The 12,267-nt window shown below is 39.1% G+C and overlaps 1 protein-coding gene across 5 annotated transcripts in view; it reads left to right on the top strand.

Moving 5' to 3' along the window:
* The window catches only part of LOC126457056 (microsomal triacylglycerol transfer protein), a 220,485-nt gene that overhangs the window by 185,632 nt on the left and 22,586 nt on the right, over nt 1-12,267 (top strand). For all 5 annotated transcript variants that reach the window (XM_050093049.1, XM_050093047.1, XM_050093048.1 and 2 more), the window contains 2 exons: nt 4,453-4,613; nt 9,041-9,159. In XM_050093049.1, the coding sequence (XP_049949006.1) occupies nt 4,453-4,613; nt 9,041-9,159 (280 nt within the window). The remainder of the gene's footprint in view (nt 1-4,452; nt 4,614-9,040; nt 9,160-12,267) is intronic.

Raw genomic sequence — 12,267 nt, 5'->3', positions numbered from 1 at the left:
CTTTAGACACATACCATAACAAGTGCCAGAACTCAGTGAATGCAAGCACAAATTCGTTCATAACTACAAAAATAGTAAAATATTCAGACTAAGGTGTCACCATGCCTTTTCTTAGCAGTTGGATATCTTAGTTGATTATTTGTTATTAACCAATTTGTGCTTGTATTCCTTAATGTATACAAAGAAGTATTGTGATGATATGTGTCTCTGAAGGTGGATAGTAGCTCTCCTGAAGTATCTCAGTTTCAGCGTGATGAAATCTACTCTGCAAAGCAATATGGATTCCGAAAACAGATGTCATGAAATTCAGCTTGTTCTGTCTGTCTGTTCACAGCACCAAAGATAGTAGTGGTCAAGTTGATGCTGTTTTTCTCGATTTGCAGAAGGCATTCAGTACTGCTCTCCACAGTATACACAAAATACTGGGAGTGTCATAAACAAATCAAGTTTCCAAGTTTTTAAAAATAAAACATTGTTACATGATAAAACTTTGTTGGCAACAGATACAACAATATTTTCGCTCCTTTTCAGCATATGATGTTGTCATTGTTGTGGTCTTCAGTCATAAGACTGGTTTGATGCAGCTCTCCATGTTACTCTATCCTGTGCGAGCTTCATCATCTCCCAGTACCTACTGCAACTTACATCCTTCTGAATCTGCTTGGTGTATTCATTTCTTGGTCTCCCTCTACGATTTTTACCCTCCACGCTGCCCTCCAATACTAAATTGGTGATCCCTTGATGCCTCAGAACATGTCCTACCAACCAATCCCTTCTTCTAGTCAAGTTGTGCCACAAGCTTCTCTTCTCCCCAATCCTATTCAACACCTCCTCATTAGTTATGTGATCTACCCATCTAATCTTCAGCATTCTTCTGTAGCACCACATTTCGAAAGCTTCTATTCTCTTCTTGTCCAAAGTATTTATCATCCATGTTTCACTGCCATACATGGCTACACTCCATACAAATACTTTCAGAAACGACTTCCTGACACTTAAATCTATACTTGATGTTAACAAATTTCTCTTCTTCAGAAACGCTTTCCTTCCCATTGTCAGTCTACATTTTATACCCTCTCTACGTTGACCATCATCAGTTATTTTGCTCCCCAAATAGCAAAACTCCTTTACTACTTTAAGTGTCTCATTTCCTAATCTAATTCCCTCAGCATCACCCGACTTAATTCGACTACATTCCATTATCCTCGTTTTGCTTTTGTTGGTGTTCATCTTATATCCTCCTTTCAAGACACTATCCATTCCGTTCAACTGCTCTTCCAAGTCCTTTGCTGGCTCTGACAGAATTACAATGTCATCGGCAAACCTCGAAGTTTTTATTACTTCTCCATGGATTTTAATACCTACTCTGAATTTTTCTTTTGTTTCCTTCACTGCTTGCTCAATATACAGATTGAACAACATTGGGGAGAGGCTACAACCTTGTCTCACTCCCTTCCCAACCACTGCTTCCCTTTCATGCCCCTCAACTCTTATAACTGCCATTTGGTTTCTATACACATTGTAAATAGCCTTTTGCTCCCTATATTTTACTCCTGCCACCTTCAGAATTTGAAAGAGAGTATTCCAGTCAACATTGTCAAAAGCTTTCTCTAAGTCTACAAATGCTAGAAGCGTAGGTTTGCCTTTCCTTAATCTAGCTTCTAAGATAAGTCGTAGGGTCAGTATTGCCTCACGTGTTCCAATATTTCTACGGAATCCAAACTGATCTTCCCCTAGGTTGGCTTCTACTAGTTTTTCCATTCGTCTGTAAAGAATTCATGTTAGTATTTTGCAGCCATGAGTAATTAAACTGATAGTTTGGTAATTTTCACATCTGTCAACACCTGCTTTCTTTGGGATTGGAATTATTATATTCTTCTTGAAGTCTGACGGTATTTTGCCTGTCTCATACATCTTGCTCACCAGATGGTAGAGTTTGGTCAGGACTGGCTCTCCCAAGGCCGTCAGTAGTTCTAATGGAATGTTGTCTACTCCCGGGGCCTTGTTTCGACTCAGGTCTTTCAGTGCTCTGTCAAACTCTTCACACAGTATCATATCTCCCATTTCATCTTCATCTACATCCTCTTCCATTTCCATAATATTGTCCTCAAGTACATCACCCTTGTATAGACCCTCTATATACTCCTTCCACCTTTCTGCTTTCCCTTCTTTGCTTAGAACTGGGTTTCCGTCTGAGCTCTTAATATTCATACAAGTGGTTCTCTTTTCTCCAAAGGTCTCTTTAATTTTCCTGTAGGCAGTATCTATCTTACCCCTAGTGAGATAAGCCTCTACACCCTTACATTTATCCTCTAGCCACCCCTGCTTAGCCATTTTGCACTTCCTGTCAATCTCACTTTTGAGACGTTTCTATTCCTACTTCATTTACTGCATTTTTATAGTTTCTCCTTTTATATTTTCTCCTTTTCAGCATAATCACCACCAAAAGTGAGACATTTTTCATATCATGGGATTAACTTTTTGAATTCTTGTGTTGAAGAACTGTGCTGCCTGAGAGTGAAATCAGTAAATGGCAGTCATCTTCAGCTCTTTATCATTGTGGTGCAAGAAAAAGATTAAAATCACTAGGAGCAAGATCAGGTCTGTATGGAGGATAATCAAAAAGTTCCCAGCCAAACTTCTTCATAACAGTTGTTTTGTGCTGAAGTGTAAGGAGCACTGTCATGGATGTGCACAACGCCTGCACTTTGCATTCTATGCCCCTTTGTTTTGAATGGCCTATTGAAATTTCTGCAGTGCTACAGAATAACTGCCAGCTCAAATGGCTCTAAGCACTATGAGACTTAACATCTGTGGTCATCATTCTCCTAGACTTAGAACTACTTTAACCTAACTAACCTAAGGACATCACACACATCCATGCCTGAGGCAGGATTCGAACCTGTGATAGTAGCAGCAGCGTGGTTCCAGACTGAAGCGCCTAGGACTGCTCAGCCACAGTGGCCAGCTAACTGCCAGCATTCTCTGTTTTCACCTCAGGGGAGGAAGTAATGAACAGAATGCTCTTGCTGTCCCAGAATACCATGCACATCACTTTCTGCACTGGCACAGTCTGAGTTGTGTGTTGACTGGGGATTCACTGTAATCAGAATGCATTAGCTGTTCCTTCTTCTTCTTCTTCTCTTTTTTTTGTGTAAACTGAGAAACCCATATCTCATTGTCTATGACAATTCTCATGACCTTGGGCCCTTACATCTTACACAGCTAATGACGATTTTTTATTGGCTCTATGTTTTGTGCGTTATGAATCTTTATCATAGGCTGAACCTTGCAGTATGCAGCAGAAAGAATAAGACCCACTATTTTCATCTCTGCTGCAACACTATCAGCAGCAGTCGAGATGTACCTGGCTATCATGATTAATTCTGTTGCACTTCAGCTATATCTGCAGTTAAATACATTTGCTGAAAGACAAAGGAAAACTTAATTTCTTTATTATTCTCGTAGGTTGCTAAGTACTGGACCAATTTGTGACTGGATTCAGGACTTTCTAGTAGATAGAAATCAGCATGTTATTCTTAACAGAACAAAACTGGCAGATGTAAAAGTAACTTGGGAGTATCCCAAAGCAGTGTCAACAATATGTATAAATAGTTGATAATGTGAGAAAAATACTGTAGTGAAATGCAAGAAGACCCGTAGAAAACTGATAATTGCTGCAAGGCCTGACTATTGATAAATGTAACACAATTTGCACATATAGATAGATATCCATTACTGTTCAATTACACTGCATGTGACAAATAACCGAACACTGTAAGAATCCTAAAATACTTAGGTGTAACTCTAGGGAGCAAACTAAGGGAGAATGACCACAAAACTAATTTCACCAAAAGCAGATGCCAGGCTGAGATTCACTGGAAGAATTTTAAAATGACCAAGATGAAAAGAATCAGAAATTTTAGTTCATATTGTGGCTTACCAGCAGGCGTTACTCCCATATCTCATTCGTGAATAGGCTATGGACAGGAAGGAAATGATAGTCATGCCAAATGTACCCTCTGTCTCACACTGCAAAGTGACTTGCAAGATGCACATGAAGTATAATCTTAATCACCTTAAAAAACTACATGTAAAAGTGTGATTGAGCCAAATTAGTCTCTTAAATTGTTAAATAATTATAAGGCTCTTGGGATCATATTCGTGCACACCAGGATCAGATTTTCTATAATTGTATATAAAATTTCTAAACTAGAAGTGTAGTTTCTGCTTAGACAAGATTGACTGTATAGAGTTTTATTTTGCCAGTGCCTTTCATATAATAGTGCATTCAATTTACCATTTCTCCCTGGAAGCATAAGAACTTCTTGTCTCATTTGAAACCTTAGCTGACATAGGCCTACTTCATCCTGATCAATGACATAACAGTAAAACTGATCCACCCATTACAATACACAAGAAATAAAGACTGTTTTGTTATTCATATGACAGGCTGCAACTGCTGGATGTGCTTGGTGCTGCACAGACTGCAGCAGCTCATGAAGCAGCTATGAAATACCTTCAGCTGCGTGATGATTCAAAACTGGAAGAGAATGAAAGATATTTTTGGGCTCTCTCTCTTGGTTCACATCCTAGCCCCCAAATTGTAAAAGGTACAGTATCAAAAATTTTATATTTATTAAAAGTGTTGGACACAGATGTATCTCAGTCTTTGTGCTTAGATATTTCTCAAAATGTCTCCAAAAATATTTTTGTTGTAATTAATTATTCAGTGTCTAAGCACAAGAGGATGTTGTTGTTGTTGTGGTCTTCAGTCCTGAGACTGGTTTGATGCAGCTCTCCATGCTACTCTATCATCATACAGTAAAGGTGCATGCCATCAGGAAAAATTACGGCTGTAGTTTCCCCTTGCATTCAGCCGTTCGCATTACCAGCACAGCAAGGCCGTTTTGGTTAGTGTTACAAGGCCAGGTCAGTCAATCATCCAGACTGTTGACCCTGCAACTACTGAAAAGGCTGCTGCCCCTCTTCAGGAACCACACGTTTGGCTGGCCTGTCAACAGATACCCCTCCGTTGTGGTTGCACCTACGGTACAGCTATCTGTATCATTGGGGCACAAAGTCTCCCCTCCAACGGCAAGGTGCATGGCTCATGGGGGGGGGGGGGGGGGGGCACAAGAGGATACTTAGTTCAAAGTTTAATAGAAAATTTGAAACATATTGTAGAATCAAGTTCATAAACAAAAACAATGTACATAAATTTTGAAAGGTATACAATTCAAACTGTAAACATACTCAATTAATTTGATTCATATGACAAAAGAAAATAAGAAGTACTAGAATACAAAAGTTCTATATTATATGAGGGAATACTGAAAAGTAATGCCTCCAAACTTTTTATGTGAAAACTCTTTAAAGTCTTTTAAATAAAACAAATGTTATTAACATTCTATGTAATGTGATTCTTCAATTTCTCCAGGCATATTTCATGCTGAAAAAAATCTCAGGTGAACAGCCTGGTGTGAGTGCACAAAGGACACATTATTTCGGTGATCAGCCTTGCTGCCATCATCAGGTGTGCTGATGTACTATCAAGGGATGGTAGGCATGAGGTATATATCAGATTCCCCCTCCCCATCCCTTGGGCACTCCTTCCGCTGGCCACGCCGTGGGCGCTCTCTCGGCCGTCAGTGCTGGGGTGCGGCGTGTAGCCTGTGGCCCAGCGTCTGGATGTTCCCTCGCAGGTCTGCACCCAGGGAGGTTTGCCAGTGGCGTTGGAGAGATTCCTCCCCCTGCCCTCGAAGTCAGTACATCCAGGGATATTTCTATCTTCTCCTTAATCTGGGTAATGACTGGTTCCCAAGCATGGTCAAGGGAATAGCCTGTGTCATGATTCAGTTCAGGATTTCTTACTCTCATATCTATAACTTCTTTGATGATACATTCCCAATATTTCGAAGTCTGTGTTAGGACCTTGATCGTGTCATAATCCATGCCATGAAGTTCTGACGGGCAATGCTCGGTGATTGGAGACTTATTAGGCTGTTGCAATCTCGTATGCCATTGGTGTTCACGGCATCGGTGTTCAATGGTGCGAACTGTCTGACCTATGTATTCCTTACCACATTCGAGTGGTATTTTGTAAATCCTTGATTTACATAAACCAAGGTTGTCCTTAACACTGCCAAGAAGTTCTCTGGTTTTAGTTGGAGGGCAGAAGATGGTTTTTACTTGATATGTGTGTAAAATTCATCCAACTTTTCCCGATAAGGCGCCACAAAATGGAATGAATGCCATGGTCGTGTTTTCCTCAGATTCTTCATTAGTTTTTGCCAGTTGTGTTGCAAGCGTCAGACATAGAGCATCCTGGATTTGCCTTTCCTTATAACCGTTTCTCAGAAACATGGACTTCGGATGGGCCAATTCTTGTTGGAGACTGTCCTCATCAGAGAGGGTGCGAGCTCTGTGTACAAGTGTTTTTAGCACACTGTTCTTCTGAGCGGGGTGATGGCAGCTATCCTCATGTAGGTATAAGTCGGTGTGAGTTTTCTTTCTATACATGCTGTGCTCCAGCCTGCCATCATCTCGTCTTTTGATGAGAACATCCAAGAAGGGGAGCATCCCATCTGATTCTACCTCCATGGTGAACTTGATATTCTCGTGTCTTGAGTTGCGATGTGTGAGAAATTCCGTCAGCTTGTCTCTTCCATGTGGCCAAGTAACAAATGTGTCATCCATGTATCTGAAGAAACAGGCAGGTTTTAGATGCGCTGACTCTAAGGCTTCCTCCTCGAAATGTACCACATACATGCTAGTGACGACGGGAGAGAGAGGACTCCACATAGCAATGTCTTCGGTCTGCTTGCAGTAGTCACTGTCAAATAGAAAATTCAGACATGTTCTAACGTCAACATATATTCTATTTGACTGTCAAACAAATAAGTTTGGAGAAAAGATCTTCTTCCCAATTAGACAGCAAACACAATCACCCTCATGCAAATGCAACTCTCACTCTCACAACCACTGATTCTCGCTGCCAAGATTTTCATGAGAGTGTGTTTTGTACAATTCAGAAGACTGTCAAACAACTAAGCTATTGGTTAAAAGACAGTCTTTTTGTTGTGCCTATCTGTGGCACTGTAGGTTGAGTAACAATTTATACTTCTCATGAAGTTGTCATTATTCCATTCCAGGAGTTTCCATTGTTTGATATAGAATGTTAGTAATGTGTGTTTTTATTAAAAAAGCTATAAGAGTTTTCACATTAGAACTTTTGGAGCAACACTTTTATCAAGGCCTCTTATAATGAATTACATGTGCTAGTTTGAAAATTTACCTTTTGTGTTTGTTAATGTGGGGTTAACAAGGTTCAGATAACTATAGTTAATGTGAAAATGATTAAGGAAAATACAGTAAAATGCACTTGCACAAGTCAAAGTATCTGAGTAAACCAGTACCTTGGTCTTGGTCGACAAACAGGGAGGTTTCTCATTAAAATTTGCTGAAATAATGTTAAGTGTCTTTGTTGATCTATATATATGATTCCATTTAGCTTATTATATAGCTGAATGACAAGTAATTATATGCTTTGTGTGTGGCACTCTCTACTTTCTGGCACCAGCAGGTCACATATGTTTGTTTGAAATTACTTGATTCTTTGAGATAACCATATTTACATTATGTTGGGTAGCTTATGCAGTGTGTGCCATAGATTTGCATTTTAAGTTTAATCTTTCCCTTATCTGAATTTTTCAAATGGCTTTCTATAGTTAAATAGCATTAAAAAAACTCACAGTAGCTCAGCAGGTACTTATTTTCCACATCTGATGAAAAATGGTCATTCTTAAAGTGACTATTTTAGTGCATACTTCTTTCGTGATTGAGTTCCCTCAGCCAGTACATGAACAACATGCTTCCTGTGTCATTCAGAGTCATGATGAACATTTCAGCACAGGGATGGATGCAATGGCATTTATGATTAACTGGTTAGATGATAAGGGATCTTACTAAAAGAAAAGGAAACAGTTATTTAAATATCCAACATATGTTAAAATGAAAGCCAATGTCTTAGTACACCCTAAGTTTGTTTCCTGTTTGTGAAGGTTTTGCAGCCAAGTTAATATCCATAATTGTTAAGTTTGCTAGTTCTTTACTACTTCCCCTCATACATGTGAAGGCTCGTTACATAGTCAGAAGTGTAGTATGAGGATTTGGCTGTACTTTGTTGGGAGTATTAATGACAATGAGAATAGAAAATTGTGTATCAAGAGCCCCCCCCCCTCTCCCCCCTTTATCGCCCTGCTCTCAATAATCACAGTATGAGAAGTAACCTTTCACTTTGCAGTCATACACCTGTATCTTTTAGAATCAGTGTTTATAATGTTACCACTTATTTTACTATCTGTTGCAAACTCTTTATTGTATGGTAGACTGTTGGGTGCTAGTACGGTTTGAAGAACACTATAGTAAGGTCATGTGTTGATGTCTTGGCCACCAAGCTCAGACGATCTGAACATGATTGAACACATTTGGGACATTATCTGGCACCAGCTCTGTGACCACAAACCACAGGCCCATAATTTACAAAATTGCATAGACATCTGGTGCCACATACCTCCAGAAACCTACCAAGGTGTACGAACACGGTATTAAGCAGGTGGTCATAATGTTTTTCCTCAACAGTGTATACAATTTGCTTGAAGCCTTCAATCGATTTTCAATTCAAGAATGGAGCTAAGAAGAAACGAAAAGGGATTGAATGATATGTAGAACATGCTTTATCAGTTTCCATTTCCTTTAAAGTCTGAAAGAATCATTCTCAAGATCATGCACTATAGGCGCAAATATTTATATTTTGAACACTCTAGTTAAGAAAATTGCAGGACAGAATCAGTAAACAACAATGCTGAAAGGTAACCATTCAACAGAACCTGAATGTGGTGTTAAATGTCTGTGTTACACATAAGAGACATTCTTAGTTTTTGGGCTGCCACTCTTTTTCTATCGTAAATACATATTCCAATGTGTGTGCACCAGCACTCATTAATTACTATGTTTTGATATTTGCTTCTATTTTTAGGTGTCTTGAAACTTAGCCATGAAACAAATCCAAGTGAGAAGCTGGAAGAAACTATTATTCTAACTGCTGCTGCTCTGTCAAATAGATTGTCTCATTTACCGGGAAGTGGGCTACACAAGGTAAGCCAAGATACTTCAAACAAGTATGATGATCCTGCAGAGTACATTTTAAACTGTTTACAACAAGAATAAAGCAGTAGGTTCACATTGTTTGTTCTGTAAATCTGCATTTATTATTTTCCAGTTTAGCAACTGGCAGGGCACATTTCATAGATTCATTTCAACTATTGAGCCTATGAACTAAAAACTATAACCTCAATGCTGTTTTGTATTCTTCAATTGTAATGACTTTTATCCTTTTTACTTAGTATTTATTTAATACAAAGACTGTGATTTGTCAGGAGAAACTAAAACATGTTGCATTTCAGCATGCTTCAACAAATGAATTGATAGCAAATTTAGGACAGAATGTAAATGTGTATATGAAGTTAGATCACTCCTCAACAAGTAGAAATGTTTAGCTGAATGCACTCATGTTCTCTCTCTCTCTCTCTCTCTCTCTCTCTCTCTCTTTCTCTCTCTCTTTTTCTCAATCGCGTGTGCACACAAAATATTCTCTCCTAGAACTACAAATGGCACATTTCTGTATGGAATGTGCATCTTTGTTTCACAATACAATACCAATTCTGAGAGACATTATTTGTACAGTTAATGTGGTCTTGTAAGTAAACCAGATAAACCAGCTGAATTTATTGCTGCGTAGTAACTGTGAATTAAAGACAATTTTGTCATAGGAAGTCCGTTGCTGTCATTTTCTTTTGAGTTTCTAGAAGATGACTGTAATGTTGACACTATATCGTACCAGTTGGCCAAGTCATAAACAAGTGAGAACTTGGACTGCCCAATGGGAGAGAAATGGAACCAGGGAACAAGCCCCATCTCCCTCTTGGAGGGCTGGCAGTCAAAGTCCGTCTTTTATGCTCCTGCGAAACAGAACTGATGTAATGGTCAAAGGAACTGCTGATTTTTTTTAGTGTTGTAAGGATTGTACTTGAACACTTTCCTTGACCAGGATTAGTCCCTTCACTCATTGTAAAATAAACAAAGAAAACAATGAGTGTTGCACAACACAGAGCAAAGTGGAATATGCAAAGCATTCACTAAGGGCTACAGTGCAATATTTTACTGAGTAATCATGATAATTCAGGCCCTATCTCTACTGGTATCTTTTGTGAAAGACATCTGGTGCCACATACCTCCAGAAACCTACCAAGGACTTCTTGAATCCATGCAAGCAGAATCACTGCTGTACTGCATTCCAAAGGTGTACAAACGTGGTATTTAGCAGGTGATCATAATGTTTTTTCTCATCAGTGTATACAATTTGCTTGAAGCCTTCAATCGATTTTCAATTCATTTTTTTTCAATTCTTTTTCATTTTTCTCATTCCTACTTTGTGCCACTCAATGTCTTGCACAACTTTTATCTATTTCTGCCACCACTAACTCTCCAGTTTTGTTTTTAGTTCTTGTCACATTCTTGCACTGTCTCATCAAAGAAACCCTATTGATAAAAGATATATCAAACATTATAGTCCTTGTGGTATTCAGTCTGAAGATTCATTTGCTGTAGCTCTGTAGCTATCATCAGTGGTCTGATCCCTCTAAAACTCAACCCTCTGCTCCCCACCCCCACCCCAATTACAAATTGATTCATTGATGCATCAGGATTTGTCCTATCAACTGAACCCTTCTTTTTAGTTGGGTTGTGCCATAAAATCTATTTTTTCCTCTACTAGCTCCCATACCTCCTCACTTAGTTATCTGATCTACCAATGTAATCTTCAACATTCCTCTGGAGTGCTATATTCTAAAAGCTCTTTCTTCTTGTTCATTGTACCTGTTTCACTTCTATAAAAGTCTATATCCCACACAAATGCCTTCAGAAAAAATTAACTAACATTTAAAATTTATGTTTGATGTTCACACACACACACACACACACACACACACACACACACACACACACACACACATTTACTAACCAACTAACAAACACAGTTAACATTATTTCAGCATATATTTTAATTAGAAATTTCCCACTGTCAATTAAGAACAATATATTGGCTTACCTTGGATACTTCGATTGGTCAAGTGTTTTTTATTGTACTTTTTCTCAATTATTTTCACATTAACTGTAATTACCTGCACCTTTATGACCCTGCCATTGAAAATCACAGATAGTAAATTTTCAAACAAATATATTTCATTATATGAGAGCATGTTGGGAAATACTGCTTCTGAATTTTTAATGTGAAAGCTCTTAAAGCTTTTTAAATAAAAACAAACATTTATTAACAATCTACATCAAACAATGGAAAATCTGGGATGGAATATTGACAGTGTTATGAAAAGTATAGATTAACAATATGAGAGAAGGAAAGTTGCTACTCACTATATAGCAGAGATGCTGAGCTGCAATAGGCACATTAAAAAGATTCACACAATCAAAGCTTTTGGCCATTAAGGCCTTTGTCAGCAGTAGACACACATACACGCACGCACACACACACTCACGCAAGCGCAACTTGCACACACATCTTCAGTCTCAGAGAGCTAAAACTATACTGTGATCAGCAGCATCAGTGCATGATGGGCGTGGCGGTTGGGTGGGGTTAAGGAGGAGGCTGGGGCAGGGAGGGGGAGGGATAGTATGGTGGGAGTGGCAGACAGTGAAGTGTTGCAGTTTAGATGTAGGGTAGGAGAGAAGGTGCGGAGGGGGGAGGGGGTAAGTAGCGGAAAGGAGAGAAATAAAAATAAAAGAAATTAAAAGACGGGTGTGGTGGTGAAATAACAGGTGTGTAGTGCTGGAATGGGAACAGGGAGGGGGCTGGATGGGTGAGGACAGTGACTAATGAAGGTTGAGGCCAGGAGGATTACAGGAACGTAGGATGTATTGCAGGGAAAGGCCTATCGCAACTCAGCATCTCCACTATATGGTGAGTAACAACTTTCCTCCTCTCATAGTGTTACATTCCATCCTGGATTTTCCATTGTTTGAAAAGTATAGATTGCTACTCAGCATATAGCAGAGATGTTGATTTGTAGATAGGCACAACGAAAAGGCTGCCAAACAAGTAAGCTTTCGACCAAGAGGAATTCTTCTGAACTAGACAAAACACACACACACACACACACACACACACACACACACTAAGCCAGACTGTCA

This window comes from Schistocerca serialis, chromosome 2, assembly GCF_023864345.2.
Source record: "Schistocerca serialis cubense isolate TAMUIC-IGC-003099 chromosome 2, iqSchSeri2.2, whole genome shotgun sequence".
NCBI lineage: Eukaryota > Metazoa > Arthropoda > Insecta > Orthoptera > Acrididae > Schistocerca > Schistocerca serialis.
This window is presented reverse-complemented; position numbering and strand designations above follow the sequence as displayed.